This window comes from Watersipora subatra, chromosome 9 (genome assembly GCF_963576615.1).
Source record: "Watersipora subatra chromosome 9, tzWatSuba1.1, whole genome shotgun sequence".
Taxonomy (NCBI): domain Eukaryota; kingdom Metazoa; phylum Bryozoa; class Gymnolaemata; order Cheilostomatida; family Watersiporidae; genus Watersipora; species Watersipora subatra.
In genome coordinates this window covers 12,012,574-12,026,091 of record NC_088716.1, presented here as the reverse complement: position 1 = coordinate 12,026,091, position 13,518 = coordinate 12,012,574, and the positions used below count along the sequence as shown (strand labels likewise).

General features: G+C 30.8%; 1 protein-coding gene across 1 annotated transcript in view; it reads left to right on the top strand.

The window, feature by feature from the left end:
• The window catches only part of LOC137404115 (glutamate receptor ionotropic, kainate 2-like), a 28,803-nt gene extending 15,315 nt beyond the window's left edge, over positions 1–13,488 (top strand). The window contains exons 10-17 of the mRNA XM_068090269.1: positions 180–264; positions 2,030–2,168; positions 3,505–3,623; positions 4,348–4,565; positions 5,580–5,686; positions 6,354–6,558; positions 10,602–10,781; positions 13,011–13,488. Coding sequence (XP_067946370.1) covers positions 180–264; positions 2,030–2,168; positions 3,505–3,623; positions 4,348–4,565; positions 5,580–5,686; positions 6,354–6,558; positions 10,602–10,781; positions 13,011–13,190 — 1,233 coding nt within the window. The 3' untranslated portion in view covers positions 13,191–13,488. The remainder of the gene's footprint in view (positions 1–179; positions 265–2,029; positions 2,169–3,504; positions 3,624–4,347; positions 4,566–5,579; positions 5,687–6,353; positions 6,559–10,601; positions 10,782–13,010) is intronic.
• Positions 13,489–13,518: the final 30 nt, after the last annotated feature.

Here is a 13,518-nt window from a genome sequence, read left to right as displayed (position 1 = left end):
TGCAAAAACAATATATTTTTTGTTCAATATCAAAGTCGGCAGAAGGTCACTTTGTTGTGAAAGAATACGTATAGAATCTAGTTTGTTTGTCTGAAGTTGTTCTCTCCACATTATTTTAAAACATCACATGTTATTTCTGTGTTTGCAGTTGAGTTTTAAAACAAAGGCTATGTTTGTAGAAAGCTGACCTAGCCCTAGGCGATCTTACAATAAACTTTGAACGATCAAAGGTCATCGACTTCACTAAACCTTTCATGAGTATGGGTAAGTATTGTTATATAGTTTTGAAGAAATCAACAAATGACCATTAGAAGCCTTTTTTATTGATGCTTGTATTTTATGTATTAATATTTAGTTGGAACACAGTAGCACTTATAATCAAAAGCATCGCTTTTACTAAATCAAAAACTAAAACACCCTTTTACGTCCATTCTACGTAATGTAAAGAATTTATATAGTTTTTACTTCGTATTACATTATTCCATATAAGGTAAAGATTTCTATATAAGGTAGACTTCCATATAAGGTAAAGACTTACATATAAGGTAAAGACTTCCATATAAGGTAAAGACTTCCATATAAGGTAAAGACTTCCATATAAGGTAAAGACTTCAAGGTGCAAGCTCAAATTGAATTTAAATAACGAGAGTCCCAAATTTAGCCTCAAAATTGTTTTTTCTTTTGCTGCACTGGGGAGAGAAAATGACCTACAGTCATACCGTGACATATGAGCTTAATGCTTTGTGAGACTGAGCTCATATGCCAATTCTCTCATATCTTAATGCAATTTCTCCTATATAAAATAACTAAATGCAAATTAATTAATTTCCATTCTATGAAAAACCCACCTAAAAAGGAGATATTACGATGGACAAACATGATTTTAATTGTTGTAATTCAGTACAACAATTACTCGCACAAACTCGCAAAACAGTTACCTACATGTATTTAGCTGTTTTAATTTGAAATAAATTTTAACATTACTATGTACAGTACTGTATGGAGTTCTTACTTTCGAGACAGATGTAGTGGCTAACGGCTGTGTCACAAAGACTTGACAGCAATGCGTTCAGTACACTACGCTTTTTGTGACGCTATGTAACATAACATAAACTTAGAATTTAGCTTACTAAAGTTAAGTTTTAATCTTTTACTTACCATTAATTTTGTTATCGTCTTAATTGTTTATTATCTGTTTCTGGCTTAATGCTCGTTTCCTTGCCTTCACCATAACTTTTAGTTGACCTTATTAAAGCTTTTTTCAAACTGATTCGACAAGAAAGACCAAGCGATGCTATTCTAGAAAGCAACCTTTCACATCCTTGATCATTTATCTCAGGGCATTAACTTGCTCAAAATTCTCCGTATATTTCGGCTTTCTGGTATTTCAAGATATGACTGTGTTGGTATTTTTAATATATTTTTTTACTTCATTTTAGGCGTATGCAATATATTTTTCCAAAAAATATATTGCATAGCAAAAAATGAGAAAAAATCAATTTACATTGACATTTAAGGTGTGCACTCCACTTAACTTAAAGTAAACTTACTGTAACAATGAACCCTAAACTAAGTCTAAGTAATAGGAAAGGAGAAAAGTTGTCAAAACAAACCAATAATACCACAGTTGCTGTACAGTCATTAAATGAAAATTTCAAGTTTAACTTTTCCTTCTTCTGTGAAGAGCCAAGGTGGTGAGTTTGGAAAGATCTTAAACATATTATGCTATTTACATATATTTTACTGTTTTATATAACGTAAACTTCCTTAGAACGGATCATTTACGTTATATGGGCGTCTACTGTACCAGGCATTATACACATAATTAGGCGTCAACTGTATATGAAACTCCAAATAATAAGAATGATTATATCGAGTTATTCATAAATTTTATTTATTTCTTTGTTCACCAGCCCCAATATATTAATTGGATATAGTAAAATATTACACAAGAATATAGGCTTGTACTTGCAGTATGCCATGTTCCTATAGCCATCACATAATGTATTGAGCTGCTTTTCTATTTCAGGTATCAGTATATTATTTAAAAGGCCTGAACCTGATCCTCCAAAGCTTTTCTCTTTCCTCGAGCCTCTCGACAACAACATCTGGGCCTGTATGATTGGAAGCTATGCTTTCGTTAGTGTATTTCTCTTTTGCACAGCCAGGTATGTCATTTGTTGTGTGCCGGAGTTCAATGCAACTCGTATTGATCACATTTTACATTTACATAACTTTCATTTTAGAAGTGCTAGCATATTATATCATATGTTGGTTATACTAAATATGTTATATTTTATCAAAACACACAGCAATATATTATATTGTGTTATGCTATGTTACATAATATAATATCACAATTCACAATATTATAATATAATACTGTTATATTATAATATTGTTATAATATAACAATATTATAATATAACAATATTCTATTAAATATTGTTATATTATAATATTGTTATAATATAACAATATTATAAGATAACAACATTTTATTAAATATTGCTATATTATAACAATGTTATAATATAACAATATTTTATTAAATATTGTTATATACTTGCATAATTAATACAATATTTTATATATAATATTTATTACAATATTATAATATAATATTGTATTAAAAAATATATTGGCTTACATGTTATTATATTATATAATACTATATTATGTTTTATTATTAAATTATATATGTTTTTATATTGTATTTATATTGCATATTATATTTATATTATATATATTTTATTTTATTACAGTATACTGTATTATAGTGTATTATGTTAAAATATATTATACTACATTACAGTATTTTATATTATGCCATAATATATAACATATTTAGCATATTACATGTACATACAGACCTCTTCAAAAAGTTGTTTGTAGACGATGGCTAATACAGTCACTGTGCTTGCTACAATGTATATAATCATATTATGGTTTGAGAGTTGTCCTACAACCCTATATACAACGATGGCGAAAACCTATTCAAACAAACGATCGCTGAAACACAACAAACGATCGTTGAAACCTACATAAACAAATTGTATTGAATCCAGTGAAACTCTGGTCACACTCTTTTAGGTCTGAAAATTTTCTTCTGGTAACGTCTTACATAGATGTTGATGTTTATTCAACATTATTATAGAAATGAACAAAATATAGAGACATATTTTATAAAAACATTTTATAAGCTATAATGTAAAATAACATAATATGTATTTATGAAACAATTTATCGCGTGCCAAGTAGAATTGTTCAATATATCTTTAGGTTTTTTTTTACTGTTAAATCTTTTGTCATTAGCTGCATTCATTTGTAATTGTGTTGCTCGGACTACACTGTACAGGTTAGTCTCACACATACATTCAAGTTTGTAGAAAAGAATACACCGAAGTCGCTCCCTTTTTTTTCAAACTTGTAACTATTTTTCTAATAAAAACACAGGACTTGTAGCCATAGAACCATAATAGCCTATAATCTTCACCTTTGTAGGTTCAGTCCATATGAATGGAAGAACCCTCATCCGTGTAACCCTGAATCCGATATTGTTGAAAATGATTTCACTCTGCTAAACAGTTTCTGGTTTACAATTGGCTCCCTCATGCAGCAAGGTATGACTGTGAAATAACAGCGAAGATAAATATTTAGTCAATGCTTCATAATATATGATGTAACACCTTTCTTATCCATTGTACATATATGTATATATATATATATACATATATGTACAATGAGTGTTTTTAACACGAAACTATTAGTAGTGTAAATATAATAGTTAAAATTTTTATCTTCTTCTAAATTATTCTATATATATATATATATTTCAACAGATTTAATCAAGCCATTACTTGCTTATTTCACATTTAAACCCTTTTACAGTTGTTTTCATTTTTTTAAATTTGTTTGAACTGCACAAAACACTTTCTCATGATATGATGTTTTAAAATTGGAATAGTAACTGTTGTTATATGTTAAATACAAATAAATTTTCTGTGCAAAGACTTTTATTACCCGAGTAGCACCGGGTATTCACCTAGTACATGTATATATGCGTGTATGGATATATACATGTTGTTACCATTACCATGGTGTGTTATCATTTACCCCGGATCAGTTATCTTCTGTAAACATCCTGTTAATTTGTTGTTGAATGTCTTAGTGATGCTTTTAAAATCTCCTCTTTTTCAGTATTTTCCAACTCTAAATTTTCATGGATTTTATTGCTTTTAAACCAAATGGATGTTAAAAAGAATTATTTTCTCTTTGAATGATTTAATCATTAACTTAGTATTCCCTCTCTAACCTAATGCTAGGAGTTGTCTTATCCTAACATAGGCTGTGAGTTGGCTCCTAAGGCAAGCTCAACAAGGTTGATAGCCGGAGTCTGGTGGTTCTTTACGCTGATTCTTATATCATCATACACGGCCAACCTTGCTGCCTTTCTCACCATCACCAGAATGTCTACACCTATACAAAACGCTGACGACCTTTCGAAGCAAACAACGATCAAATATGGATGTCAATATGGCGGGTCTACGTATAGTTTCTTTGAGGTAAATTTAAACTTCATCGATAGCTTTGTGTCACTGAAAATGGTTAAATGAAGATAATTGTCATTCACAGTCATCTGATTATGTTGATGCCATTGGTGCCATTTTAGATTGCTCTCCCTGATTGTTCAATTTTTATTTCTTTAACAACCAAAAGGAAGATAAACTTAAAAAGCAGTCAATGAAATTTATTTAAAACTTTGAAAATATAAAATATTTTTATATATTATTTTTATATAAATTGTTTTATTGGTGTTTTTACTTTTATTTTTTATTCTTCATGTTATTGTTAAAATAACATCTTTTTCCATGATATTTTAGCAATAATTCTTAATATTTAACATTACTTACAGTAAAGTGATTTTGTGTGAGATTATTGGAAACCATCTTATCAGACAAGTCAAATTCATTTCAACATGTATACATACATGTTGGAATGAATTTGACTTGTCTGATAAGATGGTGTGTGAATCACACATGTGTGAATCCCAACATGGATCCTCTCCAATTCATTGCTCCCAGGAACACATTATTTGCAGAAAAGTGATGTTCAAAGTAACAAATAGCAGCTCATAAATATTTTATTTTTATATATAATTTTATATTTATTTTAATTATTTTACATTAATTTATTTTATATTTGTACCAGATAAATGTTTAAAAAAATGGTTTTACTGGATTCTTTTGTTAAAAAATACCCAAGGCTATATATTTTTAAATCATGGTTTGGCGTTTGTCCTATTGCTTTGATAGAACTGACATGTTTCTTATTTAGCCTTCAGGGAGTCGTTGACAAAAAAATTTTGAAGAAAATTTTAAAAAAGATTTATTTGGAAAAAATATTTTCTGTTCCAAAAAAATTTAAAAAAAACAAAATTTGGCAAAAAGGTCTTGGAAAAAAATGTGTACCAATTGTTCGTAGAATCGCAAGCCAATGTAAGATATTAATAACTCAAATAAAAATATCGATTCAATAAAACTCACAGTATTTGAACCTCTGTATGTCTTTGTATACAGAACTCCAAAATTCCAACATATGAGAAGATGTGGAACTTTATGTCTCAGAACCCTGATGTGTTTGTAAACACAAGCGATGTTGGAATTGCCAAAGTCAAGTCTGGAAAGTATGTATAGACACGTAGCTCACACAATTACTGTTACAGCCAAGCCTGGCGCATGTCAGAGTAGGACCTTAAAAGTAGACCAAAAACAACTTTTACAGAGAAAGAAATTACTTTAAACAATGTTAGGCACTCAAATAAATTACTCTCAGTTAATTAGTTAGTAATTACAATGACTGACCTATGCTAGTTAAATGACAATTTGGAGAAAAAAAATTTGTTCAAATGAAATTTTAGTAAAATTTTTGATCGTTTACTTTTGCAAAAAAAAGTAATTTTTCTAAACTATGTATAGTTTTGGATTTTTTTATTTTACTCGAGTTGTGCACTAAATCCGGTATTTTTGTTGGTTAGACCCTTTATGATGCCTGAGCTGTTCATAAAACTATTCAAATGTAGTGGTATATCTATTATAGTATTTGTCATCAATGAAATTTAAATTTTAAATTAAAGCGGGAAATAATGAAATTTATTACTTTGTACAGAGAGTTTTAGTTTAACCGGAGCACAACAGTTTTATATAATAAAACATATTGCTGTAACTCTAAATGTATGCATGTCATGTTCCGAAGAACTAAGAGTTGTGTTTATTGTAGCATTGGGTAGATAACTTCAATTAAAGCCAAAATAGTTCTCTTCACTGTACATATACATGTATATGTACATGTAGGTACGCTTATCTGATGGAATCCATTCCTCTTCGTTATCAACTTTCTCAGCATTGTGAACTGATGGAAGTTGGTGGAGAGCTTGATAGCAAAGGCTATGGAATTGGGGTGCCACGCGAATCCCCCTATAGAGATATACTTTCTAATGAGATTCTTAGCCTAAGTGAGCGCCAAGTCCTGCTCAACCTTTACAATAAATGGTGGAACGTAAGTGATGTTTACTTTTTTTCACGATTCCTAATTAGTTCATTTTTTATTTAATTATAAAAACCTATGATATTAGCTCAAGTTAAAATTGAATACATCTACACTGTAGCAGATGCATCCTTGTTAGCGAACGTACAATATTTCGTTAGTTTTGAAAAACATGATAGTTCCGCTCTATTATGCTGATAATTATGTTTTTTTAAATTAATCAATAATTGGAAACTGTGCGTAGATTTCGTTACCGTAGTGTATTTGCCTATTTCTACAGATACAGTATACAAAGTCCAATTCAGGTGGTTCCTTCGCAGTGGTGAGGCTCTTCTCTACCCTTGAGATCTGATTCAAATGTATCCCCTATAATTATAGTAAACCCACCAGAGGTCACCGTTTTACTTTGTTTCATACTATTCATATCCAAAATATTTTAAGTGAGCAAAAAGGATACAAAAGTATAAAAAATACAGACGTTAAAAAAATTTAATAAATAAACAAAGAATATAGATTTACCAAGTACAAAAACTTAGACGAATAAATTGTTGCTTGTTTATAACAACAAGATTTGATCTGAGAAACTTGAAAAAAAGTTCCTGTGCTATACTGATATAATCAGACTTGAAACGTTACCACGATTAACGTGTGGTTTACAAGGCAAATTCAAGTACATGATGTTGAAGATATCCTTGACATAGCAAAAGTGCAAAATTGTTAAAACTTCACTTAGGTTTTTTGACTTGTTCTCAAAAGTTCAAAGAGTAAAAGCATTTAGGTATGTTTGCTTTCTAGCTGCAAATAAAAATCATATCAAATTTCTTAGACGCTGCAAATAATCCAAACTTTATACCTCAATAAAAAACTACTAATTCAAACAAACTGGTATAAACTTTTGGAGTTGTCAGCACATTACAGTGCAATTACTTCTATAGAAACGTTGGTATTAAATCTCTTACCAGCTTTCCCTCTTCTTCTGAAACCAAATAATCAGCTTCTTCTTCTTCTCTCTATTGTTCGTATTCTTGAGTGTTAGATGTCCAGATTTCTAGATATTTTTGTGTGCCCATCTTTGTCATGTCCTTTGCTTGCTCTTCTGCCTACTAACTATTGTAGATTGGAAATTCTATGTTATACTTCATATCAAGTACAGTAGACACCCCTACAGCATAAATAATCCGCTTTGAGAAGGGTTACATTATAGGGGTGTTTACTGTATTGTTAGTTACTGCAACTTTTTTTAAGAATTTTATTCGTTTTATTCAATAAAAACTGGTAGCTGGTCAACAAGAATTATTAATAACGTTTCAATGCAGTTGAACCTCTACTTACAAAGTTAATCCATGTTAAAACCTTTGTATGTTGAAGCAAAGATTCCTATGAAATAGATTATGTGTTTAATTTTTTTGATTACTCAGGCATCTATGGTAACTCCATAACGAGTGCTGCAGGTAATAGCACAAATGAAACGAAAGCATTCCATAAATTTGCGTAAAAATATAGAAAATTAAATTATATGTGAAAACTAATTTATACGGTAATATTAAACCGCAAAATGTTAATATTGTGATTTGAATATTTTAACTTTTTTGTAAAAAAAAGTTGTAATCAAACCTCAAATCTTTAGTTGATAGTTGGTACTGGCTATTGTGTTCAAGTCATAGTGTTAAGTGTCTTTATTCTGACAATCTCTTCGTAACTATAGATGTCATAATCACACTTTGTTTGACTGAGCGTAACTGCAAGATCTTTCTTACAAGATCAACTAAAATTTTGTGTAAGGTCATCTTTAACCTCTTGTGTGTCGTTTTCACATTTTTGCGATCTTGCAATGGTTCAGAATCGCAAAAACTTAACTACTGGTGAATGAGCATAATATAATTACAGAATATTTATAAACCTGGTATATCCGTACTAAAAATATATTTTAGATTGCCTATGAAGCAGTTTTAGACAGCTACGACGATTTTTTACTTGCAAATTAAACTGCAATTATAATTACAGTTTAACGACACACATTCCATATCGATGTTGCAAACGCTTTATAAAAATTATTCAAGACTTTTAAAACTTTGTGACAACTCCTTTACTCAATTTCCATCACACTGTAAATCTCTAAACATCTATAAAGTGTTGTTAAAAGGAAATGTTACATTTGTTGTTAATTGCTTTTTTTACCAATAGAAAAAACGATGTCTTACAAAAGTCAATGATAGAAAACCTTGCATTTCTATAAACAAGACTGACGTTTTTGTATGGTGTTTCATTTAACATTGCAATAATGCTCTTTGTTGGAGCACACATAATCTTTAATTTTAGTAAGTTTCTCTTATTGATGATTATATTTTATATGATACAAATTTATTTGTTAGTCGATGGTATGTTTTTCAGAGCTCTATTTCCTTTTGGCAAAATATTCCTACTACGTTATATAACTTTGCATTAATTTATTCTAGCTTTTCCAAACTGCTTTTCCATTATCTTAACACTTCTAGCAGCAAAATAAAATGGTTAGCCTTTATGCAGTATGAACTAGAGCCCAAACAGTTGTATTTTTATTTCAAAAACCAGCTTTTTTGTATTTGACATCATCTGGCTTGCTATAAGCTCACCTAAGACAGGTACTATTGCTCATATTTTGTTGTTGATAAGGTTGTAATGATTAATTGTTAATTTGGGCTAGATAGACTAAGTAATATTAATAATAGAGCACAAGCCAAAATAAAATACTGTGTTTTTGCATGAAAAAAAGTATCACCAAAGTACTTGGGGAAACGAGTAATACGGCAGTCAAAGGGTTAAAAACTTGTGAATGAAAATATGGGTTCAGCAATGCTTCGGTTCAGAGGTAAAGTAAGTAATAAGGAGATGTGGCATATAACTCACTCTAACTTTAAATAAAATTAAATTTAAACAAATGTATTTTATATATTTTTTACTATATTTTTTGTGTTTTTTATTATTATTTTTCATAATTTTCACTTATAAAATTGTGATGCTTTGATAAACTTTGAATGTCATATGCTGAAAATTGCTTTGAGAATTAAGCCAAATTTTTGCCAAAACCTTTCCCCAACAAATAATAAATTTATATTTCAAAATCATCGTAAGTAGAGACTTAACTGTATTGTTACTACTATCCTACTCATGGGTAACTTTTAATACCTTTGATTTCATTTCTATCAATGACTTCTCTTAGTATATAGTACTATATACGTAGTATCATTTACAAAAATGTTGTATCTTATTTAGAAGAAAGGATTGTGCTGCTCAATCAATTTATTGTTCATAGAGTGCTTGTATGTATATTCATAGAGTGATTATACATACATTCATAGAGTAGTTATACATATATTCATCGAGTGATTGTATGTACATTCATAGAGTGATTGTATGTACATTCATAGAGTGATTATACATACATTCATAGAGTGATTATACATATATTTATAGAGTGATTATATGTACATTCATAGAGTGATTATACATACATTCATAGAGTGGCTATATATATATTTATAGAGTGATTGTATGTACATTCATACAGTGATTATACATACATTCATAAAGTGATTTTACATATATTCATAAAGTTATTGTATGTACATTCACAAAGCTGTTGTACATCCAACTACCCTCTAAATGTACACATGTATGATTACTTAATTGTATGTACATGCACAGAGTAATTGTAGGTACATTTATAGTGATTGTACATACACCAGAGTGATAGTGCATACGCTCATAGAGTTATTGTGCATACATTCATAGAATGATTGAATGTACATTCATAAAGCCATTGTACTTCCACACAGTGACTTCCGGTATATTCATAGAGTGATTGGACATACATGCATAGAGTGATGGTATGCACATTCATAGAGTGATTATGTGCATACATTCGTAGAGGGATTGTATATACATTCGTAGTGATTGTATATACATTCATAGAGTTACTGTATACTCATAGAGTGACTATGCGTACATATTGCATCAAGAGTCTTAAAAAGATGGTCTCAAAAATGCCTGATGAAAGCCACTGGCTATTATTTTAGGTGGACAACACAAAATGTAAAGTCGAGGATGATTCCAAAGCTTCTTCGACTGCTGCCCAACTTGGACTCCCCAACTTAGGAGGTGTCTTTGTGTTTCTCCTCGCCGGCCTACTATTAGCTTTTGTTATTGCAATCCTTGAATTTGTTATCAACGCTTTCATCAACAGCAGAGCAGACAAGGTAAGACAACTTTCATTAGTATTCGAGTAGATGAAACAGGATAGGTTTAGAAGGAGTAGTAAAAACTGGTTTATCGACAGCATATTGAGAAAAATTCAATTTTTATTGATTGCGAACTGGCAAAAAAACAGAACTTTGTTAAGCATTAAACTAAAAACTTGTACTTTATGAATTCTCAAAAAAGAAGCTCAAAAAGGACAAATCTGTTGATGCACTGCAAAAAAATCAAATCAAATTTGGTCAAATTGCTTATCTAACAATAAATATATCTGGTAATTTATACTGGTAATAATTATATAATATTGTAAGGTTTACCAGAGAAACCTCAAATTCATCTGTAGAACACTCCAACCAGAGAACTCCGCCTGTCAGATTTCTGATAGTACTAAGTTTTAGGTATTAAGTTACTTTCGGCTGAAATCACTGTCTGGTCCAGCCACACAGAAGAAGTCATAAAGAGTGTGCAAACTATGTACACATGAAATACAGTACACAGACAGTGATGTTATTATGAATTGCAGTTCAAACAACGGACAATAATAGAGCATAATACTGTAAAACCTCTATTTGCATGCCATGGAGCTCTAGTTTTCAACTCTTTTCCTATAGTGGTGATCAAATAGAGGTGGCGTTCAAATAGAGGGTGGCGTTGTATTTTTCAAATGGCTTGTTAGAATTTTGGGAAATAAACTTAACCATTTTACGGGTGAAGCGAGTGTTGACTATATTTTACACTCTCCTTTAGACGGAGCGACATTAACCTTTTTTGATACAATAAATCAGCTAACCTACCCCTAACTTGATCCCTAACTAAATATGCTTTGGGAAGCCGAGAGATATCTCTCTCTCTCTAGTTGATATCTATTGCCTGCAATTAACATGTGATGACATTATAGCCTGTGACCCTGCTTTGCAATTTGTTGGTGCCTACAATTTTTTATTCCATTCCAAATTCGAAGGCATATTTTTATTTTATAACTATATTTAACAATGTTGCATAAAAGCTCCTCATTGCACTTATTGACATGTTTGCTACAGTTTGCAGCCAAAACTGACTTTTTCTGTGCAATAGAAGAGGAGTTATGAGCATCGATTTATTGTAAATCGAGTTAAGATAACCGCAAGGATGCTACCAAATAATGTGCTATAAATCTGAAATTTTATAAGTTATAAAATAATAATCTATCAAATGCTACACATATATATTTAAGAACAAGTGACACAAAAACCATACTTATAATACAAGCAAAAGTAACAATTACAAATGTTTGAAACAAAATATTTGCATTGGTCGTTCAGCCAGTTAAGTTCTGATTGCTGTTTTTGTTTGAAACGATTTCACTTTTGCTGGCTTTTTAGTACTTTCCACAGTGTCTTCTGACCTCAACTCATCTTCTGCACTGTTAAACTAGTCAATATTAATGTTCAAATAATTTTTTTTAAAGTAAAACTTTCACGTATTGTATTTTGCACAAATAATGATAAACTTTTAGTCCCAAGAGCTCTAAGCACAACTTTCAGCCTAAATGCATATACCATCATAAATGTAAGCCGTTTTTCACAGGTGTAGCCTTCAAAAATTTGACGAAAAAATTTGTAAAGCTATCGAGTTGGAAAACGGACATCGATACAAACAGTAATTACGAAAGAATTAATTGTTATTGATGTAACCGAGTCATTATTAGTACCATTTTGTGGACACTTTTTTAGTGATCACTTTCTATTGTGGGTTCATAAAGATCAAAGAATGTCAGAGTGGCGGTCAAATAGTGGTGGAGTTCAATTAAATGGTGGCGCTCTAGCTTTCAACCCTTCTCCTATAGTGGCAATCAAATAGAGGTTTTGCGGTATATTGTGAAATGTACTTTAATAAGTGCCAATATGAAGGAATCCATGTACATTAGGAGACAACTCTAAAATCCCTACATTATATCACAATAGGCAACATATTCACCAACACTTTGTGTTGAATGACTTGAAACAATTTTATTCTGAGAGTGATACGCCAACTAATTGCTATACAACCAAGTTCGGGGCTGCTGGAGATGCTGCTAGAGATTCTGCCGGAGAAGCTGCCAGAGATTTTTAAATACTATCGCTAGCATAACTCCACAAGGAGAAAATAAACCTATACAAGAGGCAGCGTTACAGATGACCATTCTGCTTCTGTTACACATATTCTATCATCTATTTGTGTTTTATAATTTATCTCACTCTCATATTTTCTAGCAAACCCTCTGGTCTGAAATTAGAGAGGAGTGTATGTTTGCTATCAAGTGCTGGGGCCCTTCAGAGAAATCCGTAAACAAATATCCACATGTCAATGGAAATGCAGGTGCTGAAGACTTAGATGACCTTGAGGCATCGCAAGCTCTCAAACCTTCTGTGATGGACACTTCATTCAGATAAGGAGTTTTCTTCTCTTCTGTAACTACGCTCAACATTTTATAAAAGCATATCTTCCAGCAATTTTATTTCTCATGTATAGGCTCTATAGTTTTTGGCAGCAGCTGGCTGCTGCTCTAGCAATTTTTATATCGATGAGTGGAATGATGTGATTACTGCTAACAATAAAATTTACTTTTCTAGTAGAGCTTGTTCAATTTTTTATATAAAGAGTTGTTTTATCATCATGAAGACAAGAGAAGTTAACGCCTTTAGATACTATGTGCATTTTGATCATACTGTCACTTTGCACCTTGTTTATACCTTAAATTCCTTGCAGAATATTTTTTAC